The 17,682-nt window shown below is 34.1% G+C and overlaps 3 protein-coding genes across 5 annotated transcripts in view; 1 reads left to right on the top strand and 2 right to left on the bottom strand.

The window, feature by feature from the left end:
- Positions 1-2,141: 2,141 nt before the first annotated feature.
- LOC119189331 lies at positions 2,142-7,845 on the top strand (the record flags this gene model as incomplete). Its single annotated transcript, XM_037438594.1, is given in 5 exon segments — positions 2,142-2,272; positions 2,879-2,982; positions 3,494-3,595; positions 3,874-3,999; positions 4,675-7,845. Coding segments are annotated over 5 exon segments (552 nt in total). The 3' UTR covers positions 4,773-7,845.
- A 737-nt stretch (positions 7,846-8,582) lies between these two features.
- LOC115442929 (vacuolar protein 8) lies at positions 8,583-11,592 on the bottom strand. 3 transcript variants are annotated; one of them, XM_030168136.2, is made up of 5 exons: positions 11,342-11,592; positions 10,856-11,025; positions 10,174-10,316; positions 9,304-9,485; positions 8,583-8,996 (listed from the first exon to the last, which is right to left on the bottom strand). In XM_030168136.2, the coding sequence occupies exons 1-5, from the start codon at positions 11,455-11,457 to the stop codon at positions 8,609-8,611; spliced, it is 999 nt and encodes a 332-aa protein (XP_030023996.2). In that variant the 5' UTR covers positions 11,458-11,592; the 3' UTR covers positions 8,583-8,608. The 3 variants fall into 3 exon arrangements, with proteins under 3 accessions (XP_030023996.2, XP_030023999.2, XP_030023998.2); XM_030168139.2 differs by having other exon boundaries at positions 10,856-11,032; positions 11,342-11,550; XM_030168138.2 differs by having other exon boundaries at positions 10,856-11,038; positions 11,342-11,489.
- Positions 11,593-14,096: 2,504 nt separating this feature from the next.
- LOC115442934 (metabotropic glutamate receptor 2) overlaps positions 14,097-17,682 on the bottom strand; it is a 44,678-nt gene continuing 41,092 nt past the window's right edge. The window contains exons 14-16 of the mRNA XM_030168143.2: positions 16,465-16,616; positions 16,032-16,140; positions 14,097-15,563 (exon numbers count right to left, since the gene is read on the bottom strand). Of these exons, the coding sequence (XP_030024003.2) occupies positions 15,370-15,563; positions 16,032-16,140; positions 16,465-16,616 (455 nt within the window). The 3' untranslated portion in view covers positions 14,097-15,369. The remainder of the gene's footprint in view (positions 15,564-16,031; positions 16,141-16,464; positions 16,617-17,682) is intronic.

Genomic DNA, 17,682 nt, shown 5'->3' with positions numbered 1-17,682 from the left:
CATGATAGTCCTCGTTTCTTCTGTAAAATAAAATAAAAAAAAATCAATTAAAACTAATATAACTGAATCATTGAATTTTTTAATAATCACCATTTTTTTAACAGCGCTTCGCCTGTGGGTCTTCAATCTATTTGCTAAAGATAGCCAAAGTCGTAAATCACAAAGTTATTCCAGATTCTATGCCAACATTTCCCCTCACATTCAAATAAAAACCCCAAACCTGAAAATCCCCACCAATCCCTCATGCGCGAGTTGTGTGAAGTCGTGCCTTCAGAATACCATCGGGAAGCACGCGGACGGGACGGCGCGATTGTATTATAGCTCATTAGTGGAACGAGTCATGTGTATGTGGTGTTTATACAATTATCAAGTTAATGATGTACCTCAAATTCTTTAATAATAGATTAATTATTTATTTATAAATGACGAGACAGCCGTCTGTTCGTTTAATGGTAAGCGTCATGACTTATTATACGAACTGCACGGTATTGGTTGGAAGGAAATTGTAGGGTAATTATAGGGATTTTTGTGTATCGGCCTTCGCAGTTAACACAGGGAGAAACCTGCGAATAGGACACTGGAATCCCCCAGCTTAGCAATTGCAGGGCCCTGGAGGAAATTTGGAAGGGCACATCTGGGGAAGAAAGTGTAGGGGAAGGAGAAGCAAATCCCTTAGAATGGGAGGAGGGGAAAAGACCAGGAAACGTTCGCGAGCCCTCATATACTTCAATTTAAATTGGCAATCATGAGGTATATACACTTAACTGTGTGCCGAGGGCCGCGAAAAATGTCTCCCCGTGCATTCGGTGTGGAGACAGAGCGCATAAGAATTGCCTTGAAGGGTTTATTAGGGTTTAAGTATAGATCTCCTTAGTATAGTAACAGAACACTATTACTATATCAATATATTAAGGGGCCGTGGACCAGGTAGCCTTGAGTTTGGAAAAGGGTAAGTTGCAAACGCAGACTGAGTGTAATGAGGCCATGTTCTCATGTCCCAGGAGTGATGCGCTTGTCAGAGAAGAGCTTAGCGACACCAGCGCTTGTTATAAGTTAATGAATTGGTTTTGATATTTTTCATGGCTAGTCAAGATATTTATTAAGGAAACGTTTTGTTTGTCTCGTCATTTATTTGTATTATGAAAAGTATATTAAGTTTAAATCAATTACTGCATATACAATCTCGTTTCTTTATCTTTACTATAATACAGAGTAACAGACTGCATGACAGAATCTCAGTGACTTACAATAGTTTTAATTAGATTTATTAGATCACCTTATTATTTTTGTCCCGTCCCCGTAATTGTTATGTTTGTTTGTGTTATGTAATCGATGATGTGTGAAAATATTTAAAGATGTGAACATGAGTTGATTTGGAAATATTGTTTGTATTTATTTTTGGTGTTATAGTTATTAGATTTGTTTTACACTGAACTAGCATTGTAGTTTTAAATATTTGTTTCATAATAAGTAAAATAGTGATTGAAGTATGAAATTTCAGAGTAGGTATTGGTAATTCCTTTTTTAATTTATATTTAAAACGATAATAATATCGTTTTAGCTCATTTAAATCTTTATGGATATTTTAGTCAGCAATTTTATATGCATATTGCATGCATAGACTCTGAACTATTATATTCTTAAAATAATATGGAGTCTTGTTAGAGATAACTTTCAGAATCTATTGAGATTTCCAAATGATATAAACTAGATCCCAACTTTATAATATATACACCATTGGTTTTCAATTACTAAAAATGAAAAATAGTATTATCTGCTGCCGTTACCGAACACTAACGTTATACAACTTGATAGATATTACTGTCTTATTGTCGTTCATTAAAAAATCGTTTTGCACATTTATTAATAATTGATGAACATCAATTTGATGCGGGATCTACATTATTACTTCTACGTGTAGTATCCATAATTTTTTGGCAGGATTTATGACAATTTTAAGTCGTCATAGCTTTGTTCCTTTGATATAAACTAAAATTCTGACTGCACAACTATGATTTTCTTCTTCATAGCCCATTTCTTTTTTGGTAATTTTAACGTATGGTGTATGTTTATGTATTGCGTTATCTGTATTTCATTATATAGTGCTCTAATGTAATTGCTGCTAAGCTTGTGGGCCACAGTTGCAGTGCATGAAGAACTCTCTACACGCGAGCCTGCGCGCCAGCGGGCTAGACGGGGCGTACGGCTACCAGAACAATTACCACTTCCCGCCAGTGCACACTGCTGACTTCTGGAGAGAGCCTGTTAGAGAGTGAGTTTTTTATAAAACTAATTTACGAGGACTTAGCTGGGAATTGAACGGAATGCCGAGACAAAGATCCGCAGGTTTAAAACCCAAGGCACCCACTTCTGATTTTAAAAGTTATGTGGACATTGTTTTTTTATTTTATCTTTAACGGTGAAGGATACCCTCATGAAGAAACCTACATACTTAAGAATTATGCATTTAAATTTCGTAGGTATGTGAAGTCTGCCAACCCGCACTAGGATAGCGTGGTAGACTAAGTCCTAATCTCCGCCCAGCAGTAGAGAAGGCTCGTACCCAGCAATAGAGTACCATACAACACGAGGCTGGTATTGCGTATTATTATAAATTCTGAGCAAGAGACCAAGAGAGACCAAGCAGCTCTTCTAATGGCAAATGATACGCGCGTCCATAAACAATAGCATCTAGATTCCGTAAACTTGAATTCAAGTACTGCGTGGCCGTATACTATGCTCGACATCCTGAGATTTATTATTGGATTTAGGAAATGTGTTACTGCGAATCAGTACAACTTTATCTGACAAATACTCTCTACACAACACGAACTCAAACTACTAGCAGTATTGGATTGAGGAGGAGGTTTGATTCCAGTGACTTGGTGGTGACTGGCGCAGGCGCACGTGGTCGCGCGCGGCGACCGCTTACGCTTCCAGACTTGACGCATCAAGTTCACCGCTCCACCGTCTATGCCAATAGTAAGAGAAGTTACATACTTACACTCACGAATTTTATCCTGATGGGATAAGTAGGGACGTAACTCGTGCGTCCAATTTTCGCCAAGCTTCTTCCGCCCTACGATGTATGGAAATATATCAAATACTAATTCTAGACTCAGGGCTAATAGGTAATGGAAACATTATCGAAAAGTTGGCGTCCTCGTTCATCCATGGCATAGCAAATGGACGTGATTGAAATAGTAAAATCCAGAAATGATACAGTTTAGAATTGTTAAGTCCTTGGCAGACACCAAAACTGTACCAACATACTTTACTAGAAGTTGGCACTAGACACGCCTTTTGAGCCTGAAGTGCTTCACTTCGAACTGAGCTGTATGATACTAAGGCTTATCTAGCAGGATTTTAATAATGAATCAGCTTCTAGGCTTTGCAAGTCCATTTTTAGTCAGTTTTTCGACGGTAGTGACTTGCTATTGATATTCTTGTTAGACACCATTTTATTTTTATTTATAAATTTCAATACTTTCAGATCACGCACGTTCCAGAGCCAACGGTTACGAACACAAACATAAGAAAATGTCGCAAACCAACGGCGAGGTGGCCACACCAAAGACTCCTGAGGATATCCAAGGTACCACGAACATTTAATTTTAATATCCGCTGATATTTAGAATCCAATAGGAAAAATGATGAACAATATGCAGATGCTGCTTTGTCATAAATTCCTTTTCAAGTCAAAGAGTTAACTGCGCTAACTCGCCTTTAAACCATCAGTCAAGTGACACGTATGCCACTATTAATCCATAAAAAAATATTTATACTTTTCTGAATATTTCTTTGGAGGCCTTAATGTACTATGAACTTGAAATACTCTTAAATTTGTTTTGTTTCTAACCCTTACGTTTTCAGGATGCCGTTTAAAATCGATCACGTCCGAATTACCGAGGATGAATGGGAAACTGTTAAACAGGCCCACTGGGGCCTTGTATCCCGAGTTGAAAGTTGTTGTTACTAAGTTGATCCCTCGGGAACATGGTGAGGAACGTCTTAAGCGGGATTTACTGTGATGGTTCCTACTAATTCACGCATGTTCTCTCATTTAAGAATTAATACATTAACTGTTCATTGTTGAATTGTATTTATACTAGAAATATCTAACAATATGGTTTTCCATTCTTCTTGTATATGACTGCTTTTTATCGTGATTGTCTTTACCTTACAACTTGGTGTTGGGTTGGTTCTATTTAATTCTTGACAAATAGTTGGTTGTTCTTCCTATATTGCAATGATTTAATGTAACTCACAAAGGCTTTCAACAGAGACGGCTTCTAATGAACTAATACCTGGTTAACAGAATCCACATGATGCTGATAGCAGCTGTTACCAAAATATTACCTATACCGTTACCATCTTAGTCACTCTTTCGAAGATTAAAATCACTTTATTTCTCCGTAGTTTTTATAGTAGGTAACAAGCAGGTCGAGGAAAATTTGCGATGACAGATGGTGCCATCACTTTCACACATAAGAACTTACAATGGCATACAACTTGATTTATTGCCGATTTAAGTCTGAGTTAGGGATGTAGACTCAGACAATTTTCATGACACTGCTAAACTTTATTTTCGGGTTATAGTTGCATTAAACCTAATGACCTCATGGATTTTAAACACCTTCATTTTGTGTAGTCATCTAATGTGGTTTGTTCCAGTATCGAGCGGCGCGGGGGAGCCGGGCGGCGAGGCAGGCGGGCGCGGGGGGCGCGCGCGCCGCGTCACGCACCGCAAGCACGCGCCCGACCACACGTAACTCCCGCGCAACGCGAACTAGCTTGACGAATAACATATCACGCGGCCAACGCCATCTAGCGAACGATGCCGCTAATAGTACAAACAGCTCCATCTGTTAACGGTTTCAGTTGGACAGTTTATTGAAGGAGTTTCACGTTTAGTTCTATTTTCAAATAAAGAATGTTATTTTTATTAATCCATGATCGTGTGATGAGAAAGAGATCTGTATTATGAATTAACTTATACAATTCCATTACGTCCTTCAACGACCCAATTATTCGTCAAGCTATATATTAATCGACGGCTTTATCGATATCGATATTTTTGCTCGATATCGATAAATAGACATTCATATCGTAACGTTAAACTTGACGGAGACTGCCATGTCAATTCTTCAGAGTAACGTCTCGTTCTTTTTACACAAGGTAAAGAGGTAGAACGACGATTGACTTGGGATTTTAGATTAACATTTTATCCAATCAAAATAACCTTATATGAAAAAGTATAGTATTTATTTGCTTCTCGTTTGATTCATACCCGCTGAATTGATTTCGATGAAACGTGCAAAATTTATTTATATCCCTTAAACGCATAATTATGGGAATTATAGTAAATTCCCTGAATATATAAAGGCATTATATTAAAATGTAAAAGGAATCTTCTTATTACAATGTAGGTAGTTCCTAATTTATAATGCCCTATGCGGTGGTATAAGCGCCATCTATTTCGTTTGAACGTAAACTTTGAAAATATTCTACTAGATGGCGTTAGTGACATAATAATCAAATGCCAATCTTGCTAAGGCCTGGAATACACGTACTATTTAGCGCAAAAGCATGCTGTTTGAACATTATAGTTTTTTTGTTGCTTATGAAGTCCCATCTCATTGGTCAAGTTTATGAATTAGAATAATATTCTAAATACAAAGGAACTATAGAAGTAAACAAGAATGCTCTTAGTAGCATGTGTGTTTCAGGTTCGCAAGATGATATATGGCTATATAAACATTGTTAATTGACAAATATAACTTATGAAATATTTTGTACATTAAATATTAGCGTTTTGTAATGCTTATAAGTTTATTCCAAAATATTTACTGCCATTAGTATTTATTTTGTGTAAATCCATTGCGAAGGAATCGAATGAAATTGATATTTGAACACAGACTGTTTTTATCCGCATCAACAAAGTAGCTAAAGGAAAAAGATTTCTATATGCAACGAGATTGAGTTTATTGCATTCCTTAGGTTTTTAGGGTCTTGCCACACTTACGACGTAATTTTGATGCGTATTTATCATGTAAAAGTGGACATAACATCGCGCCCATTTTCACACCCTAACTTTTAAAAATGCATGTATGCACGATATGTCATAAACAAACTAAATTTAAAACGAAAGATCTCTTAGGCACGTGTGTAATAAAGATCATATTCCGATTGCTTTGTATCATCGTTAAAATGGTCCAATAGCTCGAGACATTCCTCAGGACGTGTGGCAGGATCCTAAGTCTTATTACTATGGAGGGTAGAGTTAAGGAGCACCGTCTGATATGGAGGGGAACTCTAAAAAGTGTCCAGCATTTGCTGAAAATAGAGTTTCAAGTACCTACCACAATAGCGCTGGCGTACGAAAAACTACGATACGAATGTGGTTGCTTTAATAGTGAGTGAAGTAATCCAAATGAACAAATTGAATCTTTTCATGAGTCAAGAAGTCAATAAAATGCCAGTATACAGAATCTCAACTGCTTGCGTAGTTGTAAGTAGTTTTGTCAATATAACCAAGAAACTGCACTGAAAACACGTCCTTAAAATTTTATCCTATGCGATTGCAGCGCCACCCTTATTTTCCCTGTTTTGATGGACACTTTTTGATACACTGAGACGGTGCTCCTTACCTGTACCGTCCATACTTATTACTAATAAAATAAGGTCCAGTGTACATACATGAGTTAACTGTTCATCACCATTTCGTGTTGCTTGTCGATTATTGCCGTAATGGTAAAAAGCATCAGTCACGTGAAACAGCGAAATAAATAACTCCTGCAATGCAACAGTGTTTTCTCAAATAAAATTTATTCCTCTGAACTTTTCTAGACGTGTGTTTTTGTACTAAGTACTTCTATCTCAAGGCTTTTTCACACGATACGGTTTGAGTATTTGTAATTTCAGGCAAATAAAGTTTAAAGTTGCTTATCTGTACCAATACAAAGATAAATTCGTCGTGTGAAAGAGCTAAATGGAGCTATTTCCACAAATGAATTATATTTAGTCTCTTATGTCATGGTAAGAATATTAGGTACCTATTTGGGATGAAGTTACAGTTATACTTAATATAAAAATCTTGACAGAAGATACGACAAAAATCAGATATATAAAATATGGCTACAAAAAACTCGCTTGTGGAAATATGTCCCAAGGGTGCGTCAAAATTGTCGCAACGTATAATAAACAATTGCCTAACCAACGCAGAGATTCCACAATTATGATCGCGCCCTAATTGAGATAAAATTACAATGTTATAGATTTTAATACATGTATTTAGACTCGTAAAAGACTTAATAACTATGTACTTGATTAATAATGGTTTTTAATTCGAAGAGCATGGGCAAAGGAATAATGATGTAACAAATGCAGATAATTATTTTGTCTATGCCCTAAGGATGGGTAAAGATTTAAAATATTTAATAATTATTCATAATTGCCATAAAAATACATGTTTTAAAATCAATATAATTAACAAATTATTACGTATTACTGATACCTAATGTAGAATTGTTTTGAATATTTATTGACCATAGTAGTAAACTAGTACATTTTATTAGCTGTCTAAAATTGTTTGTAGAAGCTTTCACAATGTGTTCGGATTTGCTACAGCCTAGTGTCCCATACTGGGAGGCGTGCCCTACGATGGGACAGGCTCTATTCCCACACGCCATACCGAACCCCAAACGCCACATTTGTGAGTGATTTTTAAATATAAAACGCTGTATTCGTAGCCTTAACCCTCGTAATCTAATTTAATAGAAAAACTATTACAATTATTAAAATTATTATCATAATTATTGATATGATAAATATATTTATTGCGGATTTGCTGTTTTATTTTAATATGGGGTTTTTTAATCGTCAAAGTTACCTTTACCTCCAATGATATGTGTGACAATCAACTATACTTAAATAAGCATTTTTGTTACTTTTTTAATGATGTATTTGTAACTTGTATCTGATTGTTGCAACAAACAACTCGTATCTGATGGTCACAACAAAGTATCTAATTGGTTCGTAAAATAAAAACATAAAATTAATTGATCACGTAAACGAACTAAGTAGCACTTATGATACGTCGAAACAATTCATATTAATAATAATTATTACATTACATAAACCCGTAACTATGAGCATTTTAAAATTAATAAAAAAAAGGTAGACTACATTACAGTACCTGTCTTTCCAAAAGTAAACATTTCTGTTGGGTGAATTTCGTTAAATAATTAACTTTAATCATATTACGTAATATAGCGCTTAGATGCATATGCACCTTCCTCAGGGACGGTTCCGAGCAGCTATCTCAGTGTAACAAGATACCCCGGGGCCGTCCCGTATGCGCCGAAGAAGGCCACCGCGGGTTTTGGTTGGTATGCCGGTGTAGGTTATACAGGGGTTAGGGACTCGGTCCAATGCTCGCTCGGATGATGCTATACTCCCGAGTGTCGACATTAGGCCGTAAGACCGGTGAAACAAACGCGTTTTTACCCGCGAAAAAAAATATGCAGCTCCCTAAAAATAATCTTCGCAGCGCCCGAGGACTTGGTCAATAAAACACAACACTCAATACAAAACAATTATATTCGAATCAGCTTACTAATAACTTGAACAACTCATGTTCTGGATAACACTTATACATATTAGCTAACAACTGTAACAATGTATTCCTCATATCACTGTTCAATAACATTTTAACAACATCCAAATTACTTTGAAAACAATTAAAAACACTTTCATAAATTGTGGCATTATTAAAATTAGCTAAAATTTTTAATACGTACAACAATTCTTTTTTTTTAATACGGGCATTCTCTAAATTATTTTGAAAGTGATTAAATAGCTTTTCTACGTATTGTACTGGTAAGTTATTTACAGAGAAATTCGGATGGCATGACAGAATGGACATGAGATATAATGTTGAAGCTGTTATATCGTTTTGAGTTAACGCTGCCTGGATTTTCGTTAAATGCTCTGGTCTAAAACAGAAAAAAGGTTATGTACTAATTAAGAAAAATTTATTAATTAATAAATATTAGAGTATTTTTTTATTAATAAATTTTTCTTAATACTAAAAAGATCAAGTGAAAATTTAATTAGATCTTTTATAAAGACCAAAACAAAACATGATCACAAACTTACTGCTAATCTTGGCATCAAACATAAGGCTTCTTAGTTTACATATTATTAAACATTATATGGATTATATGCACTGATGCAATTTGTTTCTTTAAGTCATCTAATATTTCTGGTTGAATACTTTACAACGCACATTATTAAACTTACCTTAGTAGATCTTTCAACTGGTATGTGAAATGCACCAAAGCTTCCACAGCGGCTTGACTTACATCAGCATTGGTGGAAAGCAGCAGTTCAGACAGCTTGGATATTGCTCCTTGTGCCACTAGCAACTCGCAAGCCTTCTCTCCTGAACCAGCTAGGTTACCGAGCGTCCATGCACATGTCAACTGAAATAAATGATCAATAAACTTATGTTTGACAAAAAATCTTTTTGAAAATACATCTTGTTTAGTATAATGAGTTTTGAAGGTTAAAAATTAAGGTAGTGTGTCATTTTTGGTTCATCAAGCACCTTTATGTAGAAACTAATTGACAGTTGCATGCTACATTGATGATGATTGTATATATAGTATAGTAACTAATGGAGTTTATATTGATATAATATAGATCTGGAGCGACTTTGATTTGAATGAAAAAGGAACCATTTCTGACTTCAGATATACTTTAACAAATATTTCACCAATCAACCAACCAGTACAACTATGAACGACTGCCTCGGTCTGTCAAAGGCTTAGTGTTTTTATAGCAACAATGTCACAATTACCCGCACAAAAATATTTTATTTCAAACAATATTTATTCCTAACATAATCACACACTCAGTCCCATTCCTAAAATAAGACAGCAACCATAGAATTTAATCAATTATAAGATATAAAATGAACATAATAGCAAGTGTAACTACTGGACATAACAAGACATGTTATGTCTTAGGATGGCAACTGCAGTGAAAAATAAAATACTTTGTAATTAAAGGTGTTGGATGGTATTTCTTCTGTTCATGGATGGTCGTATCGCTTACCATCAAGTGAATGGCAAGCTCGTCTCATCAAAGCAATTAAAAAAATAATCTTACAGACAAGTCCACAGTGAGATTATCAAGGTAAAGAATGAGATATATTCCAGCTGCTTTAGCAATTACAGCACCAGCTTTAGCATCACCTAAAGCCAGATTGCACAGACAGCCTGCTGCCTCACACTGCTTTCTGACATCAAGGCCTGAAATTAGAATATTTAACTTAGTAATGAAAGTAACAGAGAAACCAAATATTGCCGTTTTAATTACTGCATGCCATAACACTATAAATATATATTTTAAGAACAACATTGCTTATTTACACATGGAACTACTTCCGATATCTATTAGATTGGGCAATCTTCACTCTTGTACCGTCAAAGAGGTTAGGTATTATGTTCCATATTGTCACATTTTTGGTGCTGTAAAGTGTTATAATTTAAACTTCTGAATTCTGGTGCTAATGTCTACACTGTAGACTCTACAGTTCAGTGAGTCATTCAGATGTATAAAACTCACCCACACATTTCACACCTGGAGATATGTAACTCGTATTATAATACAGAGTAAACTGGAGGCAGCTACAGGGGGCCTATGCCCTAAGGCATGTTGAGATGAGGCACATCATATAAAAGATAATCTCTTTTCAACCTCTAATTTAACAACTATGCTAAAACAAATGTCATGTATCTTGTTTTAATAATAAAAGGCTATTTTAATTTGATGTATAATACATACATACCCCATAATTCTCTAACCAGCCCTCTCAATGCTCCATGGACTCTTAACACAACTCGAATATTTTCTTCATCATCAATGAGGGCATTCTTCAGGGTTCGTAGTTCTTCTGCTGTCAGCGAAGACTTTGTTTTCAACTTATTTATGATGTTAATTACATTCTCTGTTGATATTCTGAAAACTAGGCCTTTATTTTATTTACTTTTGTAACATTTTAATCTTGTTAATGTACTTTTCAATATTACTGACTTAGTACGAAATATATGAATACCTTCATATAATTAACTATACTATATAATTATTAGAATTAAATAGATAGTTATACCTTTTTATTTAAATAAAAGATTTTGACAAAGTTGTTACTGAGTTACAATAGTAATTTATCAGTGTTATAAACTAACTATACAAAAAGAATAAAAAAGAACAAACGAATAACGAGTAATAATGTTTTATTTTTGTAAGCAATATTATTTAAATAATCATAAATTACCGTAGATTTCCCAAAGACCGGCGCGCATCTGCCTCCTCGTCCCTCAGTCGACGCCGGTTCAACACTAGGGTGTTTCGAGTCGTCTCTCGGATCATTTCTACTGCCTCGTCTTCCATTGAAGTGAAATTATGATTACCTTCTAATAAATTATAATCTCTAACTGAAAACTACCTACACAATTAAAAGTAACACAAAAGCATGTTTTGACAATGTGACAGCTGGTGACAGGCGACAGCTATGCCTACGTACGGTTTTTTTTATTTGTGCGACATGGAACACAGATCATACTGCCAACGAAGTCTACAGATAAAACGTGTTACGCAGGCATATATATCACGGTACAGACAGCCGCCACAATAGGGGACCGGACAAATTTTGAGGAGGTGTTTTAAATTGATCATTGTGGATATAAATAGCCAAGAAAAATAGTATTTTGCACAAATAAAGCTTAAAAAGTACATAAAACCATGCCTAAATGTTAAATAGCTATAATTCCCGCGCAAACGCTACATTATGTCATTTCGTCTCGTGTGACGTCATACGTGGATAAAGTAACTTGACAAGTCTTGTCATTTGAACAGTGATTCAATAATGCCAGATTAGGGTTATTTACCCTAGATTTAGGGTAAAAGTGAATCAGCAGGGTATTTTTTTATGGTAATTTTTGGGGTAATTCTACGAGTTAAGGTATTAAAGCTATTGTTTCACGGTATTGTAATAAATATTGAGCTTAGAGAAAGATGTTTCCTACAAAAATTGTAGGCCATGAATTAATTATAATTTTTTATTCAATACAATTTTCGTGTACAGCTAGTTGTTCCTAATAAAATGAGATAATTAAATTAATAATTATTGAAGTGGAAGTGAAGAAAGAAGTGGCGTCTGCATAGATAAGGATATAGAAAAAAAAGTACCGAATTATTTATGATTGGTTTAAGGGTAAAATTTTAAATTCCAAATAATCCTGGGGTAAAGAGAAATTATGATCTGGCAACACTGCATAGACCGTGTTAATCTCAGGCAATCTCAGGTTACTGTGTAACAACCAGAATTCTATATAAATAAATATTCTATTCCATATCATGTGGCAGCTAAAACATAAATAAATACATCTCATAACCATAACCTCCCTGGGTGTACAAATGATTTAATTAATTGAAATATTCATAGATTTATTTTAAACCGAAACACTATTTTTAATTACTTACATCAAAGTGATCCTCACAAAACTAAATCGGTGAGTCTGCAGACATTCCGTCGTAGGTTCGTCTTGCTAACTGCAACCACTTTATTCGTATATCTCCTTTTCGTGGTACATCAATAAATAATTTGTTTGGTAAAGATATAGAAGTATTATTACATTCAGGTACGACGCACCAACGATATTTTTTGCGGTCCATTATGATTAACGATTAAACAATCTGTAAACGTTAAGTTGGAAGATAGTAACAACGTCCCGTATAAATTAATATTAATTATTAGAGCAGTTCTGTGTCAAAAAACACCTTTAAAGCATTAAAATAACACAACGCGGTATGACATCCAGATGACGTCTGTTTGTTTACATTTTACCCAAGTGTGACGTCATGCGCCGTGATTGGTGTTTCATTTGCCGTAAAGAATAGACTAAAAATATTATAATTATTATATTTTATTTATTGATTTAAAAATACAAATCACAACTCTTTTACAAAAACAAATATGAGATAATATTTTTAATATTACAAACTTTACTTTAAACTGAATTTCAGATTTTTTGGTAATACCTGTCCGGTCCCCTATTATATATTTTGTTGGGTGCAGTTTCATTCCTGTGTTTTACTCATAACACTTATTTTATATGAATTTAAATTCAAAATTATTAAAAACTTCTTTTTCACCGACTTCAAAAACGGAGGAGGTTCTCAATTGGTATGATTTTTTTTTATATTTCTTATTTCATATTTTTTGACTGGGTAAACCGATTTACATAGATGATTCGTTTTTTATTAGAAAGCTGGTGCTTCCCGTGTGGTCTTATATAAATTTCCCTGACCCTTGACTTCGGAGATACATCAAAAAAATCTTAAAATGATGTCGTCAACTATGATTTCCTCAACGTATACTAATTTTTAACCGACTTTATAAAATGAAGGAGGTTCTTAATTCGACTGTATATTTTTACTAAGATAAAAAAGCAAAAAATAAATTTGCTAAATAATATATAAGTACCGCCTTCAAAAAGCAAAAAATAAAAATTACGTTACCTAACATAGATAGCCTATGTATTTGGGATCAGAAATGGATCAACATGTTTGGCATAGTGCGGTGAGACCGTATACAAAGAGATTAAGGTTTTAATTACAAGAGCCTGTTCTTAAATGTATACTGGTTACCAATTTTGGAGTCGGTGACTAATTTAAAATTAAATTTGCTTTCGTAGATTTGTTCATGTATTTATCTAGCCGCACTAGCAATTTTATTTAATCATCGACTCCAAAATTGGTAATCAGTATATATGTATCTCATGTTAAATATGTAGTTTTTGGTTTTTAGTGTTTATTGAAGGTGGTATATATAAGTAATATTATGTTAAAAAGTTTTTATTTACGCAGATTTTTTCACTTTTCTATAGAAAAGGAATAGGGCGGTGCAACAATAAAATATGATCGTGTCATCGGATGGTAAGTGATCATATTATAATATTTTTTTATTTTTTATTTAGCTAGGTTTTTCAATAATCACTTTCTTTTTGTGTAAATAATAAAACATCCAAAAACATCAAAACATTTTATTAGGATTACTTAACAATATGATTACACTATGATATTATTTTATTCTTAAACATTCACAGGGAGAGCAAGACAATGGAGACAGTTTAAATAATATTTAACATTATCTCTAAATTTATTAGAATTAAAAAAAATCCAAAATCTATAAATATCTGTCTGCTATTCTAAACAAACAACTTTTATAACACCTAAAATCTATGAAACAATAAAATGATTTAACAGCTTCATTGCAGACATTCATAGATTTTGCGTTTTATAAGGATCACTATATCTATGCTTCATGATTATAATTAATTAATTAAATTTTTACATAGATAATATACTGCGAAAAGCCTTTTAAATAATGGTTCTATTACTTATTTAATCTAGTTAAAGCTTCCTAATCGCCATTGCGCTACGCAATTTAAAAATATCAAGATCGCACAAGGCGAAAGCTGTTAACTATACAGGCAAAAATCTTATTGTTACTGTATCTGAGAATTTAAATTGTCTCAAATAAAATATTTTTTAACGTTTATGTCCCCAATGTCCTGGCTCAAAGCTCTACCCTGAAAATGTTTACCTTAAACTAAAATACATGATATTAGATTATGATAGGTATATCAAAGTCAACCTTAAATCTTATGCCTTAAGTCCAAATTCCTATGTACAATAAAGATCACTATACGTCTTCATTCGTATGTGTATATACAAGATTAATATATACATAAGGATATGATGGGAATTATATACAAATTTATATACAGAAAAAATTTAAATCACAGTCCTTTAATATTCGACTACGATTATTATTTTTAAAATCGTTAAAATCTTCAGCCTTCCTTGTTCCATACGAAATTTCTCCCCTTAAACTATATTGAAGAAAAATATCGTCAGGAAGTCATTTAATATGTACTTCGATATGTACACGACTATGTCAGACATTTGGCAAGCGATGGCTACAATGATAAATATGTACATCGAAAGCGGTCTACCCAACAGTGTTTTTTGATAGAACTTGCGGTTACAACAAAATATTTCCCCATGATTTTGACTCAGGTGAATTCTTATTATTTACTTCTCCTGAATAATTCAAAAGTTACCCAACAGGTAATTCATAATTTCACACAATCTGCAAGTTCTATAAAAATACGGTAAATGTATACATTACACTATAACTGGTTTCCGTTCTTTCATCCTGCATGAGCAACTCTTCTTCTTTAAAACAATTTTATCTCTCACGTTTGCCTCATTGAGAGATTTGGAAGAAAATCTTTGCTATAAAGTTACGTTCCTCTCTTTAACTGCTGGAATGGAAGCATCGTTGATGTTGTTGGGAGCGGGTTTCGTTTCTTGTTTCTCGTCTTTTGCTTTCTCTTTTGGTTTCTCCTTCTCTGCTTCAACGACCCGTCCATTTGAAAGTTTGAAGTCTGCTGGATCGGTCTGGGTTTCTTTGTCTGCGCATGGTGGTTCTGGAATTTGAACATTATGATTTTATTTTTTAAATAGCAGCTTCGTATCTTAAAGAAAAAAAAATGTACCAAGTATTTGTTGTTTTTAAAATAAGTAGTTTAATATTAATAAGCTACAAATCATCCTCCCTTTATGCAATTTTATTTATGTAAGTGAGTTGGTGTAAAACCGGATCACGGGGTATTCCCATTGTATCAAGATTACTGCTAAACTATAACTAAAACAAATACAAATGCAGACGTTTGTGGTACATTACCAATCAGAACTATGATTTAATATCAAAATTGAATGATGGCAAAATTATAATAAAGTCGTTTGTTCAACTATCAATCAATGTTTTTGGAGTAAATTTAAATTTATGAAGATCATCAGAGCGGCTTTTGTTGGACACCTTCTTCGTCCACAGCCAAACAAAATTTTAGATTATTTACCATCAAGTGAAAATATATTAATAGTAATGTACTCACTCTTGTTCTGTGTGGTGACGGCGTGCGTCGGCGGCGGTTTGCGGCTGTACCGCACCGGCATGATGCTCTGGCGCACGTTCCGCTCCGGACGGATCAGGATTATGTACAGCTGGAACATTCATTTACATGTTTAAAACTTGATAGTGATGGAATTTAACACATTTAATGCTTGATAATAAGGAATGTAAACTAGCTCCTGCTAGTTTTCTCAATTTAAGGCGAGTTTTAATTCTTTTGTACCTATTTTTATTATTTGGTTTGATTAAAGGCAAATCTGGTATTTAACAATGCCAAAACAGTCGTAAATTATATAACAAGCTTCTTATTTTGAGCTGAATACAGTTATTCAGACGCAGTCGTCTGGAATGTAAAACTGAGGATATATAAGTAAAAAAAAACGTGCACTACGGTGGTAATAGATGAAAAAGCTTACCTTGGGTGAGAATAAGCAGATGAGCGTGACGCTGGCGCTGAGCGAGATGGTGACTGCCATGCTGGTGACGCGCAGCGGGACGTGGCTGGCGGTGCCGAAGTACAGCGGCACGAACGCGAGCCAGATCACACACGTCGTGTACATCGTGAAGCCTGGAAATAAGTATTATTCATTATCATCAACATCAGGAACATAGGTCTTTCTCAAAGATTTAAAAATCTATTAGAAGCGGAGAATAATTAATAATCATCATTAATGTAGTTCATTAGTCGTTTATTCTGATGTTTAAACATTGGACTATCCCAAAATTTCTAGACCTGTTAGAAGGGGATAATAATTAATAAGCATAATTAATATAGTACATTAGTCGCTTATTTTGCTTATCGTTTGAGGTCCTCTTGTATCAGAGAAGAAAAGAAAGATAATCTGAATATCATGATGATAACTATATAATCTAATGACTCAAAGAGAGAGAATCTAGTAAATTGAAAGTGTCGAAATGTTGAAGTCATAAAACACGATGTTTGCTGTTAGGCGCTCATACGTCTTTTATGTCCTAACAATTTTGTTTTAGTAACTGTCGAGCAACTAATTTCTGTGTTCAAAGAGTTTAGCGTTTATTAAGATTCTAATTATAATTTTACCATAGATATCAGTAAGATTTTCGTATTAAAACACGAACGGTGGTTCACAGGCCATTTATTGCGAATCAACTAAGTGGTGACGGTACACAAAATATTTTTTTTATACGCATAGTATAGTATAGTATTATCATAGTATTACCCACAATACCCAACAATATCGATCGGTAATAAACATTAATTTGTAGACTCCTAACTCTGTAGCATATGACTCACTATTGATTGCGATTTGAATTGAATTTTGGTTAAAATATTTATATTAATGCCTCGTGCTACTAAATGACAATTCCTTTTTGACATGACAAAAGCTCGTTTCACTTGTAATTAAATAATATAACCAAGGACCTTATTTTGAATGTCACATAATTCAAACAACATCATTAAAAGAACGTTAAAAGTTGGCCCGCAATGTTCTAGGGGAGACCACAACTCAATTGGTTTAGTTGCCGAACTATGTTGTGGCTGGCTGGCAATTTCGTTGATTACAATGGCTCAGCTGCACGATATAGATCTAAAAATGTAGCAGGATAATTTATTAACGGCACAGGTGTTATTGTAGTTTGACTGCCGCGGTGGC

This window comes from Manduca sexta, chromosome 14 (genome assembly GCF_014839805.1).
Source record: "Manduca sexta isolate Smith_Timp_Sample1 chromosome 14, JHU_Msex_v1.0, whole genome shotgun sequence".
Classification (NCBI taxonomy): Eukaryota; Metazoa; Arthropoda; class Insecta; order Lepidoptera; family Sphingidae; genus Manduca; species Manduca sexta.
Note: the sequence above shows the minus strand (reverse complement) of the source record. Positions and strands in the feature narration are given on the sequence as shown.